This window comes from Narcine bancroftii, unplaced genomic scaffold (assembly GCF_036971445.1).
Source record: "Narcine bancroftii isolate sNarBan1 unplaced genomic scaffold, sNarBan1.hap1 Scaffold_607, whole genome shotgun sequence".
NCBI lineage: Eukaryota > Metazoa > Chordata > Chondrichthyes > Torpediniformes > Narcinidae > Narcine > Narcine bancroftii.
The window spans coordinates 13,561-40,032 of record NW_027212136.1 but is presented as its reverse complement, the minus strand read 5'-3'; the positions used below and the strand labels follow the sequence as shown (position 1 = coordinate 40,032).

Here is a 26,472-nt window from a genome sequence, read left to right as displayed (position 1 = left end):
CCAGCCTCTGACCTACCGACTGAGGGAATGCGCTCAGAGCTCCCAGCACTGCTCGGCTCTGTCCAGCTTCTGAATGTCGAGGGGTGAAGAGGGAAGGGATGCGACAGAAATGTTCTATTCCCATGCAACAGGAGATGCCAGCCACCCCACAGAGACTGAAGAATCCACCTAGCCATGTGGAATGTCCATGAATCGGGCATTAGTAACGCGGGGAGACTCTACTTCGAAGTGCCATTATAGGAGTGGCAGCAGCTAAGTCGGGGAGAATACAATCCCAAAGGCAACAAGTTGACTTGGTAATGGGTAATTGGATAGATATTGGGCATGTGTCAGGAGTAACTATCCTGCTCGTCTTCAAGACAGTGCCACAGGAAATTGCACAGCTATCTTGCTTCGAGACAATGGGGGGAAGGGAGATAAAGTACACAGCACAGGAATGGGTGATGTGTCAGTATTTTATTATTTTAAGTTTTTAGAGGTGCAGCCGATAACAAAGCCTTTCTGCCCATGAGCCCATGCCAACCAATTAACTGACCAACCCCATAAATCTTTGGAACATGGGAAGAAACTGAGGGACACAGAGTAATCCCAGTGATCAAGGGGAGAACATACAAATTCTTTACAAACAGTGCTGGATTTGAACTCCAGTCAGCTGGTGCTGTGATGGCGTTGCACTAGCCACTGCACTAACCGTGCCACCCCAAACAGATGCTGATTGCTCTCTGCGTTCTTTCTCCAGGCTGTGTCATGGCTGAATGAAAAGATCAGTGTGGCCCTGGACAAGAATTGGATGGATCTGAGCAACCTGCAGGGCAAGCTGCAGAAACATCAAACCTTCGAGGCTGAGATCATGGCCAATCAAAACAGGATCCGGAGCATTGATGCCGTAAGAGATTTTGTGTGGGATTCAGCTGGGGCCCCCTCTCTGCACTCCTCCAACTGCATACACCTGTGGGGCTCACACCTCTTCCTGGTAACATAGGCCTCTTCATTCATTGCCTTAGTGATGAATGGATCATTTCCCTTTCCATTTCTTCATGGACTGTGTATTTGTTGAGAATTTTAAAGTATTTCTTTCAATGCTTGCCATCATGACCAACCTTCTAATCTAATTTCTATCTTAGCCAATTTAGTCCCAAACCTACATAATAGCTTTGTTTAACTTCCAAGTTTCCAACTGATTAAACAGATGTGCATTGACTGCAAACTCAATCTAAACGATCCTCCTGGCAAATTTCCACAACTTATAAAGGTCTTGTAGCTGGTAGCTGTGATATTCAAATACTAGTGCTGTCGACCCATGTCAAGACGATGGAAAGAAGACAAGGGAATGGAATTAACTGGATTGCTTTTACAATCTTTGGAGACAGGCATGATGAATTTTAATGATTCAGTGGAGAGAGTCTCTCTCTATCCCATCACATCAGTTCATCATCACACACCATGACCCTTCAACTGTAATAGTGTTCAATCTGTGGAGTGTGGGGTGGGAGGTCAATGGCCATTCCCCATGATGTGTTGGGGTGAGTTTAATTCCTAATCTGACTGGTGGTTCGTCACTGCTAACCATGTTGTTCTTCACTGGATTCCCTTTCAGGAAGGGGAGCAACTGATTAATGAGGGCCACTACGCGGTAAATGAGATTGAGCCCAGGATTAAACAGATCCAGGACTTGTGGAAAGAATTGTTGCAGAACTGCAGCCAGAAGAAGTCCCAGCTCTTGGATGCTCACAAGGTGCGAGAATCTCATTAGACTCCAGGGCTGGATTAACGTAGTAGTGAGAGTAGCAAATGCTATGGGCCCAGATTTTCAAGGGTCCCCGCGGTTATGTGCTATGAATTATGAGAAACATTTCCATTTTCATCTTTGTGTAGCGGGTATGAGAAACCACGCTGATGGTCTGTGTTAATAACCCCAATTAAAGGTGATAATTGGCTAAAATCACTAACCAAGGTTATCACAGTCTATGGGTGTGTTGTATCTCATAGCCGCTGCACAATGGTGTGATTAAAGGTGATAATAGGCAAACATGACTAACCTTAAAGAAGAATGTCACTGTCCTCGCCTCACCTGACTGCCTCGCTCCTAGCTCCAGCCGTTCGTCCCACCCCACAGCTGTCCGCCTGCCTGCCCCCATCAGCTGTCCGCCCACCTGCCCCCCTCCCCTTCTAACTCCTGATGCGGCAGCAGGGATACAATGCTGCTGGAGTTCACCAGAGCGCCGCTCCGCCATCTGATCGGCCCTGGCAGGTCACGGCGAAGGCTCAATATGGGATCAATAGCCATCTTTGTTATCCATAATCCGCCACGCAGCTGGAACCCCTCTACTAGCGCCAGGGAAACACAGAGCGGTTCCATCTGCATGGGAGATTATGGGAACGAAGGTGGCCATTGATCCCGCATTGGCCCACCCACCATAAGTTTTTTAAAAATTAAGTGTAAATAAGTTTTAACTGGGATAGGGAGGGGAGGGTGGCGCAATTTCAGTGTAAGTTTTAACTGGGATATAGAGGGGAAGAGTGGTGCAATTTCAGTGTGAGTGTAATTTCAGTGTAAGTTTTAACTGAGAGGGGAGGCATGCAATTTCAATGCTTGCCATAGGTGTTATTTTCCCTTGATACACCACTGGAAATCACTGAACATATTAGTGATCTGAAAACTAGCATCATTTTGTTCAGAATAACTAAGACTGTTTCAAACATCAAAACGGACATGAAGGGTCAGCGTCGGAAATTTTCTCAGGGGTGGGGAGTGGGGGTGCCGCAATCACACTTCCCCTTTATTGTACATGCGCCAGCTGGCACTTTGTGTACTGCCATCACATTTACCCCTCACCGCACATGCACCAGCCAGTACAATTGAGGGCCTCTTTAAAATAAATGCTACAGGCCCCACAGTACCTTAATCCGGCACTGTCAGACCCCCATTGCTCTCACTGTCAACTTTCGCCTTGATGATCCTGAATCATCTGCCCATAGGCTCCACCATGTCTTCACCCAAAGGCATTGAGTTAATCCCTCCTGCACAACCCCTCTAATACATCCAGCCCATAACTCCGATCATTGCACCGTGTGGCTCCCACTCAGCACATGCTTTAGGAAATGCTATGGTACTTTTGATCAAGGTTACCATTATGACCAGTGAAATTTCCTTTCAATATTTAATTTGCTTTGGTTGATTGCTATGGCAAACCAAGGGAATTCTGATCCTACATCTCCCAAGGCTGTGCGTAACCAGAAGCTTAAGAATCTGCTATTCACAAGGCAAAGCTTTGAATGATGTAACTAGCGAGCTATGGCTCTTGCCAAGTCCCTTGAGCAACCTTTCTGACCTGACCTTTGAGCACAGCATCCCAGGACATCAATCCCATCCAAATTCCAAAATAAATTTGACACAGAGCACTTGTCCAGGAAAGGAAACATTGTCAGGGGCTGTGCTGCTTGGAAGGGACCAAGCAAACTATGGGGAAGGGATCATACATGCTAGCGGAGATAGGGGGCATGGGAGGTGTGTTGCTATCGTCTGGAGTGTTCTTGTAGGTCAATTCGTAATGTTTCCTTTTTTTTATTGTGGAGGCCTTGAACTTACAGCGAAGCATTGAGGACATGGAGAAGTGGCTCGGTGAAGTGGAGAAACAGCTGAATCATCCTGCCATTGGTGTAGACCTGGTCTCCGTGAGAAACCTGCTCAACAAGCACCAGGACCTGGAGGAAGATATCAGCAGCTACGTGGAAAGGATGCAAGGGCTTCTCGACCAATCCGAAGAGTTCATTTATAAAAAACACTTCCTGTCTGAGGAAATTCGTGACAGAGTTGACGTTGTACTCCACAGGTAAGAGCAGAAAGCACTAAACCAAGATCACACAGGATCAAGGGTGAGCTAGCTGACTGGATGCAGTGTTGACTTGATGGTAGGAGATAGAGTGAATAGTTGTTATTCAGATTGGAGACATGTGACCAGTAATGTGCCACAGGTGCAGTACTGGTTCCACTGTTGATTTCCATCCATATTAGATGATGATGTAGATGGCGTTGTAAGTTTGCAGATAACACCAAAATTGGTGGTTTACTGGACAGTATCTCAGGTTATCTACAATTATAGCAGCATCTAGACACACTGAAAAAGTGGACCAAGGAATGTCAGATGGACGGAACTCGGGTGAGTGCAAGCTGTTGCACTTTGCTAGGTTAAACCAGATCAGGATTATACACAGTTAATGGTTGGGTCCTGGAGAGTGTGTCGGACAGAGAGGGTTACATAAAACCATAAGACATAAGAGCAGAAATAAGCTATTCAGCCCATTGAGTCTGCCCAGCCATTTAATAATAAGCTGATCCCACTCAGCCCCACTGCCCCCATAACCTTTGATGCCCTAGCTAATCAAGAAACTATCAATACAACCTGGCCTCCATAACTGCATGTGGCAGGAAATTCCACAGATTTACCTCACTCTGGCTGAAGAAATTCCTAAGTATTTCTGTTCTGTGCAGACGCTCTTCAATCCTGAAGTTGGACCCTTTTTTCTTAGACCTCCCCACTATAGGAAAACAATCCTTCTACATCTACTTTGTCCACGCCTTTCAACATCCAAAATGTTTCCATGAGATCCCCACTCTTTCTCCTAAATTCCAGTGAATACAGACCGAGAGCTGTCAAACACTCCACATGTGATAGCAGGTACATAGTTCCATGAAAGTGGTGATGCAGATAGAGTTTGGGACACTTGCAAATGGGATTAGCTTGGGTAGGCATGGACAAGTTGGGCCAAAGGGCCTCCTTCCATGCTGTAAAACTCCATGACTCTGACCAACCGGACATGTCCTTACACCCCATTGTCTGGAAGATTATGGCAAGCCCTTCCGTAATCTTTTCCCCCACCACTCAACATTCTACTTTGGACCTTCAACTATAGCAACCTTCCTCGTATCTCCTCATCAATTTTAACCCTATCCATAGGGCACCACGGATAGTGTATTGGCTAGCACAACACTATTACGACGCCAGCAACCTGAGATCAAATCTGCTGCAGTCTTTACGGAGTTTGTACTTTCTCCCCATGTCTGTGTGTTTCCTCCATGTGCTCCAGTAACCTCCCACTTTCCAAAGACATACAGGGTTGCTAGGTTAATTAGTCACATGGATGCAATTCAATGTGCTGGTTCATGGGCTGGAAGGGCCTGCTGGATCCACCCTGATATCAATAGCATCCTTGGCCATGTGGATTGCCTGTCAGTGCAATGTGGCAGCCTTGATGAATTCCTCTGCTCTGTTGCTCAGGTATCGGGCTCTGGGTGATCCGATTAAGGAAAGGCGCAGGAGCCTGGAGGCCAGCGTGCTCCTTTATCAGTTCTTCCGCAACCTTGATGCTGAGCTGGCCTGGGTTCAGGAGAAGCTCCAGTTGGCTTCAGCCAAGGACACAGGACAGTCACTGAATACTGTGCAGAGCTTGCAGAAGAAGCACCAGGTGAGGGAGCATGAAGCCTGAGTTCAGGAGCAGGCCCCATTCTGGCGAACTGATATAAAGGGATGGATTGCTACTCTAGGTGTGGCCTGTGCTGAAACCAGCAATTCTGGAGCTTCCTATTTCAATCATTCTGATCTGCAGTTACACCGATTTGCCCATTCATCTTTCTCTGAGATACTCTGACACTAAGATTTATCTTAATATAGTTTGTATACTTTGTGCTGTGCTTGGAGTTTGGGACTCCATAACTCCAAATTCAAATCACTGCCTTACCTTTCTGACATAGTAGAACTAGAGAACACAACAGCCCTTCTGGTCTGTGTCAAACTATTTTTCTGCCTAGTCCTACTGACTGCACCAGACCATACCCCTTGTTCCACACTCTCACCATTCTCTGAGTGAAGAAGTTCCCCCTAACATTCCCTTTAGACATTTTCCCTTTCACCTATAACCCAAGTCCTCTAGTTTTTATTTCACATAACCTCATGCTCAAATATACCTTCTCTACTTACAACCAAGACTAAAACATTATCTTCACACTTCCTCCAGGGGACTTCCTCACACCCAGACCCCTGCAAGGATTCTATTTTCAACTTCCGATCTCAAGCACACCTGGTGCATCTCCGACAACACTCATCCCTTTCTTGAGCTCTCTGTCTCCGTCTCGGGAGTCAAGCTTTCCACCAACATATTTTACAAACCTGTCAACTCCCATAACTACCTTGACTACACTTTCTCACACCCTGTGCCCTGTCTTTCTCCCAATTTCTCCGTCTCCACCACATCTGTTCCCAAGATGAGGTCTTCCAGTCCAGATCATTTGAAACATCTGCCTTCTTCCACAAACGTGGTTTCCCCTCCTCCTCCATCAACTCAGCCCTCACCCGCATCTCCTCCATTTCCTGTTCTTCTGCCCAGGCCCCCTCTGCCCCTAGATGCAACAAACACAGGATTCCTCTTGTCCTCACCTACCATGCCTCTGCATCCAACATCTTATCCTCTGGAATTTCCAGCACTTACAACAGGATCTCACTACCAGGCACATCTTCCCTTCTTCTCCCCTCTCTTGCATTGGGACCGCTCCCTCCATGACTCCTTCATGCACTCATCTCACCCCACCAATTCCCCCCCACCCAGGCACCTTCCCCTCTGGCTGCAGGAGGTGGTAAACTTACCCCCACACCTCCTCCCTCACCACAGTTCGGGACCCCAAACAGGCCTTTCAAATGAAGTGTCACTTCACCTCTGTATTCACAGGAGTGATTTACTGCATCTGGTGCTCCCTTTGTGGCCTTCTCTACATTGGAGAGATTGGGCACAGCCTGGGAGATCGCTTCAATGAACACCTTCGCTCTGTCGACACCAGTGACAGGGACCTCCCAGTGGCCAATCCATTTGAGCTCTGCGTCCCACTCCCATATTTGCATCTCTCTATGGCCTCATGTACTATCCCACCAAGTTCACTCGTAAATTGGAGGAGCAACACCTGACTTTCCTCTGGGAACTCTCCAGCTGGGTGGCATTAGCATTGACCTCCAATTTCTGCTAGCCTACTCTTCATTCTCACTCCCTGCCCTTCCCCTGTCTTTTCTCCCTCAGCTCTCCACCCCCTTTCCCTCTCTATTCACCTAATCATCCCTCTTCCCTCCCTTCTCTACCTCCTGTTTTTTGGACCATGCTTCTTCCCCCCTCCCCAAACTTACCATTTTACTTGGACACCTGCCAATATTTTCTATACCTTAATGAAGAGCTCAAGCCCAAAACGTTGGTTATGTATCTTTGCGATATAATGAACACTGTTTGACCTGCCAAGTTTCTCCAGCATTGCATTTCTTGCCGGCTACAGTTTGGCCTCGTTAGAGTCGTAGCTTCTCTTCAAAAATAATTAATTCACTGTGAAGAGCTTTGGGACATCCCAAGAATGTGAATGCCATCATTCCTCGGCCCTCTTTGTTACTGAAGAAGTTATGGCTTTGTTGGTCTATCCTCCACTAGGCTTTGCAGAATGAGATCAGCTGCCACGATTCCCTGATAAACGATGTCTTGGAAATGGGGAAGAACCTTGCAAAGAGCGGGCATTTCGGCTCCCGGGAGATTTCAAAGCGACTATGGGAGTTGAAGGATGCCGTGGAAACACTGAAAGAAGAAGCAGAGAAAAGGAGCAAGTTGCTGAGAGAGGTGCACGCAGCACAACTCTTCTTCTCTGAGGTGGGTACTTGGTGATGTCAGCGAGAAATGTAATCACTTCTACCCACAGATCTCAAACAAGATCGCATCAATGACCACGGCAAACAATAAGCGTCTGAGTAATCTTGTCACTAACCAATGAAACATCATCAGGTGGTAATTGGGTAATATCAGCAATCTGATCAACTCACCTCTTCAGGAATCATAGCTGAAATGACCCATCTCTGCCCTTCTATGTTCCCCTTGCATCCCCTCCACCTCCCATCCCAGATGCAAAATTGACGCTCCAAGGATTTGAAGGGATTGCCCCTTTAGTTAGCTAGTGACATCCATTTTCTCAACCACGTGTCTCTGACACTGAACTTGGTGGTTCTGTGGACAGTGAGAGAGGATATTCAAGTGTGCAACAGCATGTAGATCAGTGGGAAGCTGCCCCAAGGAACAGAAAATGGAGCTTAACTCAGACAAGTGAGGTGCTGTTCAAACCACAGCAAGATTTGCATAGTACATAGTAGTTCCTGGAGAGTGTTGTAGAACAGAGAGACCTAAGTCACAGGTGCACAATTTCTTGAAAATAACAACTCAGGTTGATATGTGGTGAAGAAGGCATTTGTCTTCATCGAACAAGACAGTGAGTGCAGGAGTTGTACAAGATGTACAAGAATTTTGCGTATATTTCTAATTATACATCAATAGGAAAGTTCTCATTAAGGTTGATAGTATGCATAAAAGATTCATGAGGATTTTACCAGCCCTTGGGTTGGACTGGGCTTGAAGCAGAATAGGCTGGGTCTTTATTCCCTGGAGTATAGGAAGATAAGTGATTCTGACACCAGAAGGTATTAGTTCAAGGGAGGAAGGGAACAATTTAAGAGGGATCTGAGGGACAAATCTTATCTGGAAAGAGCTGCCAGAGGAAGCTATAGAAGTAGGTAAAATTGTGAAGATAAAAACACATTTGGACAGATACAAGGGCTAGAAGGGCTTTGAAGGTTATGGGCCAATTGAAGACAAATGGGACTAAGCCAGATTGCCACCTTGGTCAGCTTGGACATTGGGCCAAAGGGCCTGTTCTGTGCTGTATGACTAACTCCATGATTCTATGACCCACACACTGTCAGATCAATGTAGCAACTTGGCACTTCCTTCTCTGTCCAGGTCACCGCAGTAGGTTGGCTTGGTGATCAGCTCAAGGCCACCATGCACAGCAAAAAATGTTGCTCTGTCCACCAGCTAGTCTGCACGATGATCCGTGCAATGGTCTCAGTAAGTATGCACTTTCATTCTTCTCTGCCCGCCACAGTTGATGGAAGCAGAGTTATGGCTGGAGGAGAGGAAACCACTGCTGGAGAGCACAGACTACGGGAAAGATGAGGACACCACACAAGCCCTGCTCCGGCAGCTGGAAAACATCGACTTGGACCTGGCCAGCTACAAGTCCAGAATGTTCAAACTGAGGGAATCAGGGAACAACCTGTCCAGCATGAACCATCCTGAGAGGTACAACCCAAGAGTTCAACAGGCAGGAGGTACCTGCTCAAGCAAGGGGAATCTAGTTTTGATTTAATTATCACTGGGGACTGGAGGTAGAGAGAAGAGGAAAGGTCAGGGGGAAGTGGAAGAGGGTACTACATGTCAAATACCTTGACCAGCAGAAGGGACGGATCAAGAATCTGCAGAGTGCATTGCAGTGGGAATGTACCAGCAAGCACTGCAGTAAGAGCGCAAGGGTGTGAAGGGAGACATCTGATGACAGTCTGCCCTGCAGTGTAAAGGATGGTGATCTGATGATGGTCTGGCCACCAGTGAAAGGGGTGATGATCTGATGACGGTCTGCCCTGCAGTGTAAGGGGTGGTGAGATTGACCCATCATTGTCCTGATCTGCCTGCAGACACACAATAATGAAACGGCTCCAGGATGTGGAGAGTGAGTACGAGACGCTCCTGCTGCTGACAGAAACCCTGCGCAAGACGCTGTTGGACCGATACAAGCTCTATCACTTTGAACAGGAGGTGCAGGAAATAGCCACGTGGTTATCCAGCAAACAGCGCCTGGCAGATTCTCAGGAGTACGGCCAAGATCTGGAAGACGTGGAGGTAAGAAATGGAGCACCTTCAAACCCTGCAGCCCTGACTGTTGGAACCAATGATCACAAAAGAGTTAGCGTAGTGGTTAGCCAGCGTGTCACGTTTGAAACTAGCACTGTCTGTAAGTACATTCTCCCAGTATCTGTGTGGGGTTTCCTCAGGATGCTCCAGTTTCCTCCCACCTTCCAAAATGTACGGGGTTGTAGGTGTACCGGAATTGGGTGGGATGGGTTTAAACAGCCGGTATCAGCGTTTACAGTGCTGTAAATAAAATTTTTTAATGTAATTTAATTTAATATTCACAGTCTGCATGCACCATTATGTGGCCTTATTTTCTCCCTCTCTTCTCTGAGTCGTACAGTACCACATGACTCTTGGACTTCTACCAGAGAAATTGATTTCCTGCTCTGGGATTAGTGGCCAACTGGGGAAGACATCTGGGTTAGAAAATAGATATGCTGGTGCTGGGGACGGGTGAGGAGAAGTTGCAGCTGGGACACTGGAGTGGGGCAGGAGCTCAAGGAAGAGATGCAGAAGTATGGGTAGGGACATGGGGTCTGAGGCAAGGGATAAAGGTGGGAGATGGGTTATGGTGAGGTGGGATACTGAGGCTAGGGTGGGGATAGGAGCAGGAAACTGGGGTACAGAGGCTGGGGTGGTTCAAGTGGGAGGGGGGAGATGGGACATAGAGGCTGGGGCAGAATTAGTGGTGGGAGGGATATAGAGGCTGGGGAAGGGGTTGGGGTCGGAGTCTGCGATAGAGACTGGGATGGGGTGAGGGTGGGAGATGATACACTGAGGTTTGAGGCAGGGACAGGAGCAGGTGACTGGGACAGAGGCTGAGGTGGGGGACCAGGTGTGGGAGTTGGAATACAAAGGCTGTGGTAATGGTATTAGCTCCACAGCTGCTTCAGTGGCAGTAACGATGCAGGGCTGGGTTGGGGGTACACGGATACTAACTTGTTTGGGGGATGGCTGACACACCATGATCGTTTGCTGGGGCAGGTATTGAGCAGAGTTTGGGGTTGACACTGAGTGATTGGTGAGAGTTCAGGGTTATTGGCAGCACTTGGAGTTACAGGCTTTTGGAATGTTTTGTTCTGGATGGTTCTAATAGAGTACTGAGAAATTTGGAAAAATTAGTCACTTCTTAGTTTAACATTTTGTGAGTTGACCCTTTAACAGATGAAGAGTGTGGTGAAATAGGGAAAAGTGAGTGACAGGACAATTTCTGCTTCTAACTTGAGCTTTCCTTTAAGATGCGGACTGGGAAAGACAGGGGTTGGACATTTTAGCAGAGGTCAGAGGAAAGGCCGGAGGGACTGGGGCTGGGTGACCTGACCTCTCTGTGCTTCCTCCTTCCGCAGCTTCTGCAGAAGACATTTGAGCATTTGGAGCAAGAGCTCAGCGGCCTAGGCCACAACAAAATGGCTGCTTTTCACGAGCTGGTTACATCCCTGAAGAGACAGTGCCACAGCTTCACGGAGGAGATCACAGCTCAGGCTAATCAGGTGAACCAGCAGTGGAACACACTTCAGCAAGCTGCCAGAAATCGGGCACAGGTGAGATGTTTCGTGCATTTGACTTGAAGTTCTTGTATTACCAGGGTGTATGGCTGCCTGTTCCCCTGTGAGTCAGTATCTGCAGGTGAGTGTGTCTGGGCTCAAGTGTGTCTGGATGCGAGTATGTGTGTGTCTGAGATCAAGTCTGTCTGGGTGTGAGAGTCTTTTCAATCCTATGAGAGTGAGTTTGCTAGAATGTGAGTGTTTTTCCATTCCCTGATGTGATTGCATTGGGGTCTGTGCATTTGTCCATTCTGCACACCTTGTGTGTGTGTTTTCTGCTCCGTGTGAGTGAGTTGGGATGTGTGTATTTGTCCACTCCCTGTATGGGAGTGTGTCATGATGTGTGTATTTGCCCGCTCCCTGTGTGTGAGTGTGTCGGGATGTGTGTAATTGTCCACTCCGTGCCTGAGTGTGTCAGGATGTGTGTATTTGTCCGCTCCCTGTGAGTGAGTGTGTCAGGATGTGTGCCTTTGTCCACTCCCTGTGTGTGAGTATGTGGGGATGTGTGTCCTTGTCCACTCCCTGTGTGTTGGTTGTGTATCTTTGTCCACTCCCTGTGTGTCGGGATGTGTGTCTTTGTCCACTCCCTGTGTGTTGGATGTGTGTCTTTGTCCACTCCCTGTGTGTGTGTGTGTGTGTGTGTGTGTGTGTGTGTGTGTGTGTCGGCATGTGTGTCTTTGTCCACTCCCTGTGTGTCGGGATGTGTGTCTTTGTCCACTCCCTGTGTGTTGGATGTGTGTCTTTGTCCACTCCCTGTGTGTGTGTGTGTGTGTGTGTGTGTGTGTGTGTGTGTGTGTGTGTGCATGTGTGTCTTTGTCCACTCCCTGTGTGTCGGGATGTGTGTCTTTGTCCACTCCCTGTGTGTGTGTGTGTGTGTGTGTGTGTGTGTGTGTGTATCGGGATGTGTGTCTTTGTCCACTCCCTGTGTGTTGGATGTGTGTCTTTGTCCACTTCCTGTGTGTCTGTGTGTGTGTCACCAAGTTAATGTAATGGATTTGACCATCTCCCACTTATTTCCTGCTTTTCGCAGCCCACTGACACTATACAAATCGAAGCAAGCCTCCTTAGATCAGGGTTGAAAACAGACAATGCTCAGCGGGCTGGCACTGTGGACGAAGCAATGTTTCAACTCAATTACCCTTCCACCTGAAAAATTAGCATCCTTTTTCCTTGAACCACAGATTCCTTCCAACATTCTTAGTGGTTTGTTTTGAAGAATATTTTGCTTTTCAGACTCTGGTTTCCCTGGGTCTATTTGAATGATTTCTCCCAGCACTTCATGCACCAGCTACTGCTAAAACTGGACCTGATCAAACAATGCGATTGTGTTTAGAAAGACCTTTCTTGCTGCGTGCTCCACTAAGTAATTAATCTCAGTAATTGGATGTTTCAGGATGGATAAATAACTTGAGGCAAAAATTATTCCTTTGACTGTTAATAAGGAGGAACATCATTCAGTGGACAAGATAACGTAATCACATGCTCTGGTGCTATCAGTTTCAGAAACCTGCCTGTATATCTCCTCTATTTCTCATATTTCTGTACTCAGCACCTCTTTTCCCCCACCCCCATCCCCCCTTCAGGAGCACATGGACAGAGTTCCTCTGGTCCTCACTTTAAGCACCACCTGCCTCCACTTCCAATACGTTATCCTCCGACACTTCCACCAACATCAGCACAATCCCATCACCACCCACATCTTCCCCTCTCCAACCCATCCACTTTCAACAAGTACAAGTCTCTCTGAGACTTCCTGTTCTGCTCATCCCTTCCCCCCCCCCCCCCCACCTATCCCCTCAGGCACTTCTCATTGTCACCGTAGAAAATGCAAAACCTGTCCCTCCATCTTCCCATTCACCTCTATCCAGGGCCACAAACAGAGCTTCCAGGTGAGGCAGAAGCCACTTTCACTCTGGCACCTTGTCCTAGTATTTAACAGCCAATATACAGGTTAAGGGGCCAGTGTTGACGCTCATTAATCGCCTCCCAGGCATTAAATCATGTCGGGGATAGACTGCCTCGGTAGGTAGTATCATCCCTGGGGTTGTTAGACACCTGCGTGCCAATTCTTTGGCTTGGCTTCGCGGACGAAGATTTATGGAGGGGGTAAAAAGTCCACGTCAGCTGCAGGCTCGTTTGTGGCTGACAAGTCCGATGCGGGACAGGCAGACACGGTTGCAGCGGTTGCAGGGGAAAATTGGTTGGTTGGGGTTGGGTGTTGGGTTTTTCCTCCTTTGCCTTTTGTCAGTGAGGTGGGCTCTGCGGTCTTCTTCAAAGGAGGTTGCCGCCCACCAAACTGTGAGGCGCCAAGATGCACGGTTTGAGGCGTTATCAGCCCACTGGCGGTGGTCAATGTGGCAGGCACCAAGAGATTTCTTTAGGCAGTCCTTGTACCTTTTCTTTGGTGCACCTCTGTCACGGTGGCCAGTGGAGAGCTCGCCATATAGCACGATCTTGGGAAGGCGATGGTCCTCCATTCTGGAGACGTGACCCATCCAGCGCAGCTGGATCTTCAGCAGCGTGGACTCGATGCGTGCCAATTAACCCAATGTAAAAGGGACATGGACTATCCAGGGACAAAGAAGTGATGCGTTAATGACATTTTTGCGTAAGTTCAGGAACATGAAGGAAAGAAAAGATTTTAAAAGTATAAACGTATTCAGTTTACTAAATCCTAATCAATGTTTTATGATCTTGTATTTATACAAAATTCATCTTGCCTAATCATTATAACATAATTATGCATGATGTACAGCACAGTAAAACAACTTGTAAAGTCCATGGGAAAGTTGGGGATAAAATACATACATCGAGCGTTGGAGGACCTTCCCTCCCAGAATTCCGTGTGGCAGTGAAAGGGCTTTATGCACGGAGCACTCACGGAGGGGTTTCTCTGCCACATGGAATTCTGGGACGGCAGGTCCGCCATCACTTAATGCATGTATTTCATCCCTGACATTCCCATGGTCTTAATTGTGTGGTTATGAGTTTTATATCACTTTCCCAAAGTCTTTTATAAATTTATGAAGGTTTATATAGGTCAACACAACAGGGGCTGAAGGACTCATACTGTGCTGTACATAATGCTCAATTATGTTATAATTAGGCATGATTAATTTTGTTTAAATACAAGATCATAATTAGTGGATGCGACTCTCAGATGTCACTAGTGGAGAATAGGGCCCCCTCTCCCCGGGGATGCCTGGTGGTGTGTGTGAAAGGATGCAGAGAACTGGTTAACAGTGCTCCAGTGTGAATGGCAAAAACACCTTCTTTAACCTTCATTGAATGCTCAATTTACAGGTTAGCCAGTGGGAAAAGGGCTCGAGTATCAAGTCAAGTTTATTGTCATCATATTGCACAAGTACAACCTGATGAAACAGTGTTCTCTGGTCCTCCGTGTAAAGCGCAGACGCACAACAAACAATTGATATGCTGGACAAATATTCGTCTATACAAATAAATATTGTTCCATGAATATGAGAGTCTCAGATTGTTAGTGTGAGCAGGTCCTTTGGTCATTCAGCATTCTCACTGTCCTTGGGAAGAAGCTCAGCCTGGTGGTGCTGGCTCTAATACTCCTGTACCTATTCCCCAATGCAAGCAGCTGAAAGGTGCTGTGTGCAGGGTAGAAGGGGTCCTCAATGATTTTGCACACCCTCTTCAGTCAAGGATCCCGGTAGATCAAGATGATGGGGCGGGGGGGGGGGTCCTCTCTGCCACTCTTATGGTTCTGTGGATTGACCTCTAATCCATTTCTCTGCAGCAACTGTACAACATTGTGATGCAGCTCGTTAGGTCACTCTCAATAGAGCTCCTGTAGAAGCTTGACATAATAGTGCCTGGTAGCCTTGCCCACTTCAGTCTTCTCTAGAAGTGCAGTCACTGTTGCAACTTCCTGACAAGTGAAGAGATGTTGAGTGTCCACGAAAGGTCAATAATTAAATTAATCCAAGGAACTTGGTGCTCTCCACTCTCTCTACTACGGAGTTGTTGCTGTGCAGTGGAGGGTGGTCATTCCTGGTCCTTTTGGAGCCAATGACCATCTCCTTCGTCTTGTCCACATCGAAACTCAGGTTGTTACTCTTGCACCATTTCACGAGATTTTCCATCTCTTCTCTGTAAAGCAACTCATTGTTTTTGATGATGAGGCAACTACTGTTGATGAGACTGTTGCAGCTGGATCTGGCGATACAGTCATGGGTCAGTCGTGTGGACAAGAGTAGGCTGAGCTCACTGCGCGTATCCACATGGTCCAACCAGATACACTCCATTAGGTGTACCCACTGTGGCCTCTTCTACAACATTGAGACTCATCACAGACTGGGTGACCATGTCATCAAACACCTACTACACTCTGTGTGTGAGTCTAAACTTGTAGCCTGCCATTTCAATTTCCCAATCATTCTTGGGCCTGATGCATTGTCAGGGTGAAGCCAACCTCAAACTTGAGGAACAACACATCATAATCCTCCTGGGCAGTGATAAACCTATCAACACGAACATTGAGATTTCTCATTTTAACTAACCCCACTCCTATCTAGTTCCACTGTTTCCACTTCTTCATGACCTGCTCTTGTGTTTATTTTTCCCCATCTCTTTCTTTCTTTCCATTGCTCCCTTCCTCATGATCTCGCCCTCCAAATGTCTCTCCACTCCCGCATCTCTGTCCTATCATCTCTGGGCCCCTTCCCCAGCTTTTCTCCCCTTCATATATGTAATATCACCCCCTTCTCGACAAAAGGTCTCTACCTGAAAGATCGACTGACCATTTCAATACGTGAATGGTGTTTGACCTTGCAGAGTTCCTCCAATAAGTCTTTGCTTGAATCTACAGCTTTTGTCCTGCCAGGTCCCAGCCCAAAGCCTTGTTCCGTATGGTGGTGTTTGGCTTCCCTCACTGGTGAAATCGAGTAACTGCAGTTGGGTCTTGCAGTCCCAGAGTACCTTACAGCCAGCCAATGCTGTGGTTTGAACTGTACTTACTGTTATAATATTGGAAATGCATCAGTCAAAGTGTGCATGGCCAGATCCCAAAAATCACAGGGTCATGTTGACACTGCAGAGAAACAAGTCCTTCCATCAATTATGTCTGAGCCAACCATCCTCAATACTAATCCCATTTCCCAGCACTTGGTCTATAATTCAAATGCTCATCCAGATACTTCTCAAATATTCTGGGAGCCACTGCCTCCACCACCTACCAATGCAATGCATTGTAGATTCCAACCACTCCCTGGATAAAAAAAATTCTTCCTCAGATCCTATCTAATTCTTCTACCCCTTACCTTAAACCTATGGCATCTAGTTTTTTTTAGCGGGAAAAGTCTCTCATCTGTTCTGCTTATACCTCAATCAAGTTATGAGTCTCTTCCAATCCAAGGAAAACAAGCCCAACCTATCCAGCCCCACCTCTTCACCTGTTGCATTGGAATCTTTTACAACTTCCCCAGAGGGAGAGATGATTTCTTCTTTGCTGCTGCTTCATCCCACTCAGGGTGACACTAGTTCAGCAAACAGTACACAGCAGTAGCACAATTAACTAGTGACTCAAAATTGTTTCACTGAATTATGGAACACATGTAATGTGTACAGGAGAGCGTCCCCAGAGAGGAAGAATCTGACAATTATTGCCATACACATCAAACAGTGTACTGAAATTCTTACTTGTTGCTCATGAACAGGTACTTGTAAAGACAAACAATGATAGTAAACTAATCAAATTAAATTAAGAGACAATAAATATTCACAGTAATCCTAATGCAAAAATAAATGGGCTTGCAGTTGTGCAGACAGTCCTTCTGTGTAGTCGGAGCAGTCCATAATTAGTGTACCAAGGGGAGGTTCAAGAGTCTGAGAGCTGTTGAAAACTGTTCTTGAACCTAAAGCTGTTGGTCTTCAGGCTTCTGTACCTTCTACCTGAAGGTAGCCATGAGAAGAGGTTGTGACTGGGGTGATGGGGGTCCTTTATGATAGTGGCTTCACATAGATGTCTGCATTGATTAACTAATATGTTTGTATGAATATTGCTCTTTCATACACATATGAATGTTTGTATGAAGATTTCAAACAGTGCTGTGAGATTAATAAGGTGAAACACATACAGAGTATGGCCTGGCCACAACTTAATAGTGTGCTAGGATGATCAGTGTCTGTGATGGTGCCACACAACAGGGCTAGAAGAAAGAAATGAGGCAACAACCTGTTCCATGATATTATACCCAATAGGCCCTGATATTCTCCATGGATCATATCTGTGGCAACCTCCAACCAGTCATAGAAAATAATTTCATCTGCCTTAAGTCTAACTATCCATTAATTGGTTACCCAGTAATTAACAGAATGAACAAATTAAGGTTTATTGTCATATACATAAATACAATGTACAGATTCAATGGGTCTAGTTTACTACCACTTCCCAAGTACATAAAACACGGAAACAGCAATTTCAGTATAATTAACATATAAGATACCGCAAAGAGAAAAAAAATAATCCAATAAATATAAAAGGAAGAGAAAATAATATCTAAATGCACAGGGTTTGTTTATACAAATCGAATTACTTACTTTTACTCAAGATGATTGAAGAAGGATTAAACCAATGAGAAGAGTCAACTGTATTAAAATGAATATTTTTCCAAGAGTACAATATCTCTTTCAATCACTGCCCAAACCATTATCTCAGAGATTCTTTCAGGAGTTGAATAAATATTTCAGAAAATTTCTTAGGAAAGGTAAGATGTCGAGGGTCTCTATAGAAAAATTAACTTGGAAATATGAACTGGGAGGCTTACAACTCCCTAATTTAAAAAAATATTATCAACCAGCTCAAATGAGATTTCTTACTTTCTTCTTTGAGGAAGGAGGTAAACCTACATGGGTGAAAATAGAATTGGATAAAATAGGAGAGAGAATGGCAGAGGACTTAATATATATAAATGGAATGTGAAGTTAGTAACCCCTTTGTTAAAACACAATCAATATCTGGCTCATAATAAGCTTATACCTTGTACAATGGGCAGCCAATTTTTTGAAATCTGGTCTCATTGAAGATTGTTATGAGCATGGACAATTGATGTCATTTGAACAATTAAAAAATAAGCACAGAATTCTTAACAACGCAATCTTCTATTTTCAAATAAGAGTGTAGATAAGAGATAAATTGAGCCAACAATGTTTTAAACCAAACTGTAGTGATGTGAAAACTCTGATTCAAAAGGGAAAGACAAGGAAATTTACTTCAGCCATGTATCTCTTACTTCAAATGGGGACCCCCAAACAAGGGGCTCACACGTCCAGGCAGAGATGGGAATCAGACTTAAATGTAAGAATTGACGAACAATCTGGTCAGAACTATGTCAGGATCGTGTGACTAATATGATCAATGTAAGATATAGTACAATATAATTTTTTTGCATCAATTATAACACACACCACAGAAATTAAATAAATTAAATTCAGACTTATCAGGCCGATGTTTTAGATGTGGTGAAGAGGTAGGAACTTTTTACATTCAACCTGTTAATATTCTAAAATGAGCCCTTTTTGGGTAGGTCTTGGAAATGTCTTAGAGCAGATTACAGGAATAAAATTTCCACAAAACCCAGAATTATTTTTACTGGGTAATATTACAGGGATAAGACCTGAATTTGAAACCATCTAAACATGAAATAGAGTTTTTTAAAATTGTGCTGGCAGTGGATAGAAAATGTATAGCAGTTGCATAGAAGTCTGATGCACATCGAGGTATGGCATGTAAGAATGAAGAGATGCATAGTTGTATTCCCCTGGAGAAGATTACCTACAACTTAAGAAATATTTTTACAAGTTTGACATCCATATTTACAATTTTCAAGTGTAAATCTTTAATTGTGTTCTGCCTAACCCTCGAGGCCTGCGTGGATCTTCTCCAAAGAAAATTGAATAGAACATCAACCAATGATCTGTGTAGTGCGTGGGACTTTTCAGCCATCCATCCTGCTTCTTTTCCTCTTTCTTTTTTTCTATATCTTTTTCTCCTTTACTTACTTTTTCTTGTATCTACTCTTTGGGCTTTTTTCTTTGGTGGGTGGGGGGAGGGGCACAACCATCATGGAGTAAATACTAGATTTACAGTTGTCATTTTAAATTTTGTATGGTCAAAAAACTTAAATAAACTATTAAAAATAAATAGATGCTCAGGGTTTGTAGGATAGTTGATGCATTTGAGTGGCACAGGCTAGTGGGCCAGATGGGTCTGTGACTGCAGTGAAACTCTAAATTAAAAACAATGAAATAGCCACTGTTGACTGAGATTGCAAACAATGTGCTGTGTCAGTCATGCAGATAGTTGGCCCTGGAGTAGTTTATGGTTTAGGTGACTGAGAGGTTCAAGAGCCTGATAGCTGTTGGAGAAAAAAATGTTCTTGAACCTGAAAGTACTGGACCTTCATCTTCTATACTTTCTGCCGGAAGGCAGCAGTGAGCAGAGAGTGCAAGGGTGTTTGGAGCTCCTTGTGTTGTTGGCTGCCGCCTTGGAGATGTCTTCGATGGCCGGAAGGTCAGTGCCTGTGATGGGCTAGAACTGAAACTCACTGTGGTCTTCCCCTTCTTATTCAGCCTGTTCTGGATGATAATGATCATTCTTTATTCCGATATCTCAAAGCTGTCACTGGGAGGTGGGAAGTGCTGTCGTTCTAACTGGCTGCTTCCCCTTTCTCCAGAATCTGGAAGCAGCACTCCAGGTCCACCGATTCGACTATGATGTGTCTGATCTGAAGGCCTGGATCCAGGAGAAGGGCAGCATGCTGGGCACAGATGACCTTGGTCATGATCTGAATTATGTCCAAACGTTGCTGCGGCAGCATGAAGGTGTGGAGGTAAGGGATGGATTAGGGCCTGCTTCTATTTACCCAGTGTTGGAGAAACTCACCAGGTCAAACAGCGTCCTTTATATAGCAAAGATAAAAATACATTATGCAGTGGTTCGCAACCATTTTCTTTCCACTCACATCCCACTTTAAGTATTCCCTATGCCATAGTTGCTCTGTGATTAGTAAGGGATTGCTTAAGGTGGTATGTGGGTGGAGAGAAAAAGTTTGAAAACCAAGTTTTAATCCTACCTAATTGACTCGTTGTGTGGACGATTTCATCACTATAAAGGAAATGGCCCAATGACAATTTTTCTCAAGCAAAATATTTCAGTAACAATTGGGTCTAGAGCAGTGATTCTCAACCTTCCCTTCCCACTCACATACCATCTTAAGCAATCTCTTACTAATCACAGAGCACCAATGGCATAGGGATTACTTAAAGTGGGATGTGAGTGGAAAGAAATAGGTTGAGAACCACTGACATAACAGAAGTTTCAGAGTTGCCCTTCGTCAAGGCAACCGATCCATGCTGAAAACTGCCTGACGTAAATTAGAACCCAATCAGCTTTGATGTGGTTCACCGCCTCAGATTCTGCGTCAAATTCAGTCATATTTTGATCTCTATTATATAAATGACCTCCTTCTTTTCAAGGTTCAATTAAATTTGGTTCAATAATTATGACTAAATCTGGTGTGGCCAGTCCCGTGGTAGTCCCTGGATGTAGAAATGCAGAAAATTCAATACGAGTGTTGATCGACTAATTCACAGGTTTTTGTTCCACTGAAGACCTGACCTGCTTGTCTAGATCTGTACAAAAGTGAAAGGTTAGGAAATGAGCTGCAGGGTTCTAGTTAAACTCGTATCCAGAAGGTGTGAGACGAGCCAGGAGTGCAATATAATGTCTAAAAGAAATATGGGTAGTTGAAGGCAAGGATGGGAGATAAGGAATGTGACTGAAGAGGAGTGCATGGATTGATAAATATCCTTAGGTTTAAATAGGCTATAAGTAGCTGGTTCAGCTGGGGAAAGAATGAGTGACGGCTGAGGAACAGAATTAAAACAAGCGCCAATGTGACTTTAATGTTGTTTAATTTCACATTCAGGCTTTATCATTGGGTTATTTATGAAGTCTGATTGATACGGGTTTTATACATAAAGTTAGATTGATATGGGCTTTAATCATTGGGTTTTATATGCAAGCTTTATCATTACTTAGATTTCCATATGACATTAATTAAGATATCACATAACAAATGATCCTTTGAGGTTATTGGGGAGGTTTACATTCATCCATCTTTAGCAGGTTATTTTGCATTCTTATCGATACAGACAATGAATCTTGGACACGAATGCCGTTTTGCCTAATGATCCTGTTCATTTTACAGAGAGAGCTGGGGGCCATAAGCAGTGAGGTGGAGCGAATTGGCGAAGAAGCTAGGAGATTGGGTCAGATGTACCCACACATCAAGGAGAACCTGCAAGAGCGTCTAAAAGAGGTGGTGATGTCGTGGGACAGCCTGCATCAAAAAGCCAGGGAATGGAAAGAGAAATTGACTGAAGCTGAGCAAATCCAGGCTTACGTCAGTGAATGCAGGGTTTTCATGTACGTGGTAGGCAAGAGTAGCTCCTCATGTTGCATAATAGATTTACTGAGTTAGAAGTTGACCAAAGTCCAGCTGGACACTAAAATCATAGAGATGACCTCATCTGAGCTTGCATCTCTCCATCCCATGGCCTCAACATTAGTCCATCTTCCTGGCATCCTCCTGCACCTCATCCAATGGAAGAGGGACAGACTCTTGGCAATCAATGGGATTTATCGTGACTGATGGTGAAAGAGCCTTTTTCTTACCAATATTATCAAAACTTGGTGTTGGAGAAATGTTTTGCCTGAATACAGCACAGCAGTCATTCATCCCATTGACTCCAACTTCTGGAGATTTGTCTTCAGTTCATTAAGATGGCAGGACAATGGAACCATAAAGGCACGAGAAGTCCAGGCAGAAATATACTATTTAGCATTTTCCACCATTCAATAAAATTCAACACCCCCATCATTCTAGAAATCCACGCTGCCACACTTCTGATGCAAGCCCACACTTTAAAATGCTTCTATACAAACACATACTGTACGCAGGGAATGGGGAGGGAATGTTGATCAAGTGCAGGGAAAGGAGATTCAGTTTAATTTGGCAGCATGTTCAGCACAGATGTGGTGGGCTGAAGGGCCTATTTCTGTGCTGCACTATGCTGTGCTGTGCAATGTTCTGTGTAACCTGTCTGGAATAATTTGGCAGAACTGTACGTGGTACTGGGTGTGGGTTCTACAAGATTCTTACAAGGCTTCCCAGCCGTTGTATTAGAACCGTAGAACCTTACAGCACAGAAACAGGCTCTTTGGCCCTTCTAGTCTGTGCCAAACTATTTTTCTTCCTGACCTGTATTGCATCCCCCTTTCCTGTCTCGGCTTCTGAGAGACCAACATTTACAGTTGCAATTGCTATTTTTTTTAAACATGATTGTAATTCCCATAATCTGTTTCTAGTTTACTCTCATTCATATTCAATTTTCTCCCTCTTCATTTTTATTTAAGCCAACCTTTGTTGGTCTTTGAAATCCTACCAATCCTCAAGGCCTTCCATTGTGCTTCACAAGTCGTTTCTTTTGACCAATATTTCTCTTAACTTTTTTAATTAGATCTTTATCAATGCCCTCACCTACAGGCATCCACTTTTTCTCAATAGAGTGAACTATCTCTCTGACCTATGTGCCACCATCTACTTTCATTGACCTAATTTTTTTTCTCCATTTTCATCAACTTGTCCTTCAGATCAATATCTTCTCTTTGCTGGGGTTCAGTTGTTCTACGATGCATAAGGTGATAAGATTTCATTTACATGCTGACATACTTGGAGTTGGAACTGGGCTCATAAACATTAAAGTCTTGAAACTGTTCACCTGAACTGAACAGTAAGAAATGTAGTTGAAAAGCAGCCACCTCCTGCCCTGTCTTGTGGAGGTCTGTGGCTTCCACATTTAACCTCAGCAGCCACCAAAGAACACAAAAGCCACAGCAGAAAGGTCATCCTCGATCCTGAGGGAACGCGCATTACACATTATTCCTGTCAATTTTACTTTATGCTTCTTCTGTGTCCATTTAACTCGGAAAATCCCTCTGGGACCTCCTGTGGTATCTTTCAGCCTTACCTCATTAACATTGTTTTGCAACGTACTCACATACATTTCAGCCTAAAATTTAATATTGAACATTTTATTTTCAGTAATTTTCCTATTTCTAACCAGCTTTAATCTATTTAATGATAAATGGTTGTATTTCATTTACTGGCCAAAACAGTTAGAACCTAGTCATCCTTCTTACATGAATTGTGTCAGTCACACCTTAATGGCACGGCTTGCCTCTGCATAGATTGAAGCATTGCCCCAGTCCAGGATTCACAAACGTGCCAGATTAAAGTAAGGCTACATTGTAGCAGATTCTACGAGGTGGATATAAAACATTAAGAGCATTACTAGAAGCAGCGGGGGTGAGTTCTACCTGGTGTCCTGGCCAAAAAAAAAATTGTTAAAACATGTTGACCAGTTTTTAATCGGAACTTGTGCACATTTGCTGCCTTGTTCTGCACATTACAACACTAACTGCAGCCCAAAGGGGCAATAAAGGGGGTTAGGGTTCCACCTTTTTCTCAAAGGACAACAAAACATCCATAAGACAGAGGGGCTGAAATGTTCTATCGGAAGTAGGGCAGATGGAGAGGTGGAGGGACTAACAATGGGACAAGATTAAGAGGGATATTGGGAGAGGATGGGATAAAGTTCTGATGGAGGAATTGGATGAAGATGATGAACCATCAGCAATGAGGAAGATATAAAATGAGGGCTGGAAAGGAGAGAAACCATAGATCCAAGACCAATGGAATTTCTTTGCAGAGAAAAGAGATCTGCTCTGTGGATGGAAGATCAGAGACCAAAGTGTTCCAGGAATCAATGGCCAGCATGTTCAACAGTGCCAGGCAGCAATAGGTGAAATGAATAGCCAGCTCAGATCTACAGGCACAGCAGCTGAGCTCAGTAGTTCCTCAGACACCATGTTGTTGATGCTTGATTCTGGCCAGATGAATAATCCTGACAAAAGTCGTTGCCTCTGTTCCGTGGTCTGCTGCTTATCGAGTTCAACGGGCTGAGTGCAGAGAGGTTTTGGCCAGCTGAGGAGCCCAGAGCAGGGGTCACGCTGGCAGCCAAAGGGTCAGGAGAGTCCGCTGGACAAAGATGAGAGATTTCACTCAGAGAGTGGCGAATCTTTGGAATTCTTTACTCTGGAGGCCTATGGAGCCTCATTCTTCATCAGTCTTACAGCCCAGAACAGGCCCTTTGGCCCAACCTGGCCATGCTGACTAAGCTGTCATTCTGGGCTAGTCCAATTTGCCTACATTTGGCCCATCTAATCCCTTGCTATACATATATCTGTCCAAATTATTATTGAACATCAAAATTGTACTCACTTCTACTCTGGCAGCTCAATCCAGATATGGACCACCCTCTGAGTGAAAATGTTGTCCCTCAGGTCCCTCTTCAATCTCTCCCCTCACCTTAAACTTATGTTCCCTAGTTCTAGAAATGTCTACCCTAGTGAGAGCGACTCTGAGTATTCACTTTACCTCATGGTTTTATTAAACTGCTATAAGGTATCCCCTTAGCCTCCTTCAATTGAAATAAGGACCCAGTCTATCCAGCCTCTCCCTGTAACTCATACTCTCCAGACCTGGCAACATCTTGATAAATCTCCTCCACATTCCTTCCAACTTGTTCATTCAAAAGTCTACAGGTATTTGGATATGAAGAGTTTCAAGAGTTATGGGTACAGTGTAGCAAAACTCAATGAAAGGCATTGAGGGCTGAATGGTCTATTCCTGCTCCTAATTCTCAAGCTCTCGTGTACCTCTGGTCGCCATGATGCAAGTATCCCCTTTACCACAAAAGCCATGATGAAAGCTTATTGCCTCATTCAGGTCCTGGGTGAATGAGATGGACACGCTGCTGGACACAGAGGAGCAGGCCAGGGGGTCTATGGGTGCCGAGCAGCTCTGCAAACGTCACAAGGAGTACAAGCGAGAGATTGACAAACAGAGATCCAAATACGAGGAGCTGCAAGCAATCGGAACTGAGCTGAGAGAGAACAGGCACATCCTTTCGAGAGAGGTAAAAGCCCCTGATAGACCTGTGACCTTTCCCTGCCCCTCCTCCACCACCAAGAGAGTCATCCTTTACCGTACCTCCTGATCGGAGCAAGGTGACAATTTTTAGGCTGCCCCCAGCTGGTCTACTCTTTACATAGACCTCAACAGCTCTACTCCCCCATCTCCTCATTTCCCAGGTCACTATATCTAATGACTCATCCCACCCAGCTGCCAGCCCATAGTCATCAGGAAAAAGATTCACGATTTGTTAGATTATGTGTCGCCAGATTCAAGGACAGTTTCTTTCCCGCTGTTAAAAGACTCCTGGACGAGCCTCACATTGGTAAAATAACGTTGCCCTTGCTCCATTCTAGCTGATCTCCCTTTGTAACTTTGCACTCCTGTCTAGTGTTTTAATTACTGTACCATGAATGGGTCGACTCACTGGTTGCATGCAAAATGAACTGATTTTCCAAACTTGACAATAAACTTGTAGCCCACTAATGTGAAGCTGTGACCTTCCATCGTCAGGTCGACGAGAAGTTGAATGAAATGTCTGAGCAAATGGATCAGGTGTTGAAAAAGTGGGAGAAGCAAGAAGCTCTGTACGAGGAGGAATTGTGGAGACAAGCACAACTCAGGGAGATTGAGCTAATGGCTGCCTGGCTGGGCTCCAAAGAAGGACTCATTACCACCAATAATTATGGGGTAAGTGTGAATGGAACGGCCGGCCACTGTGGTTCTCCTTGGTTCCCTGAAGGATGGATAACAAAATCAGACCTTACATTCAGCAACCTGCTCTGGCTTGACTGATCTACCCTGGGGGTTTCAATAGATCAGGAGGTGTCACAATTCAAAGCCCACTGTTGATAACGCGAATGTGCTTTTTGAACTGAGAGGCAGTACCTTTTCAGGAAAGGCTGGACAGGAATGGGAATCTTGTTTCTAGAAAGGGAAACTGAAAGGAGAAGAGGATTCAAGAAGGGAAATTTGTGTGAAGTCTCAGCTGAGGTCCTAAATACAACATTGTCACCTGATAAATTCAAAGGGAACTTCAGGGGCTATGTTTAGTCTGTGGAGGAAAGTACAATTGGAAGGTGCGGACTTCAGAAAAGAAG

General features: G+C 45.0%; 1 protein-coding gene across 1 annotated transcript in view; it reads left to right on the top strand.

Moving 5' to 3' along the window:
- The first annotated feature begins 299 nt into the window (after positions 1-299).
- The window catches only part of LOC138751020 (spectrin beta chain, non-erythrocytic 5-like), a 39,168-nt gene continuing 12,995 nt past the window's right edge, over positions 300-26,472 (top strand). Inside the window, exons 1-13 of the mRNA XM_069913120.1 lie at positions 300-440; positions 740-886; positions 1,598-1,735; positions 3,577-3,833; positions 5,280-5,466; positions 7,462-7,674; positions 8,957-9,153; positions 9,546-9,750; positions 11,109-11,303; positions 20,009-20,164; positions 21,545-21,762; positions 25,187-25,376; positions 25,886-26,062. Coding sequence (XP_069769221.1) covers positions 300-440; positions 740-886; positions 1,598-1,735; positions 3,577-3,833; positions 5,280-5,466; positions 7,462-7,674; positions 8,957-9,153; positions 9,546-9,750; positions 11,109-11,303; positions 20,009-20,164; positions 21,545-21,762; positions 25,187-25,376; positions 25,886-26,062 — 2,421 coding nt within the window. The remainder of the gene's footprint in view (positions 441-739; positions 887-1,597; positions 1,736-3,576; positions 3,834-5,279; positions 5,467-7,461; positions 7,675-8,956; positions 9,154-9,545; positions 9,751-11,108; positions 11,304-20,008; positions 20,165-21,544; positions 21,763-25,186; positions 25,377-25,885; positions 26,063-26,472) is intronic.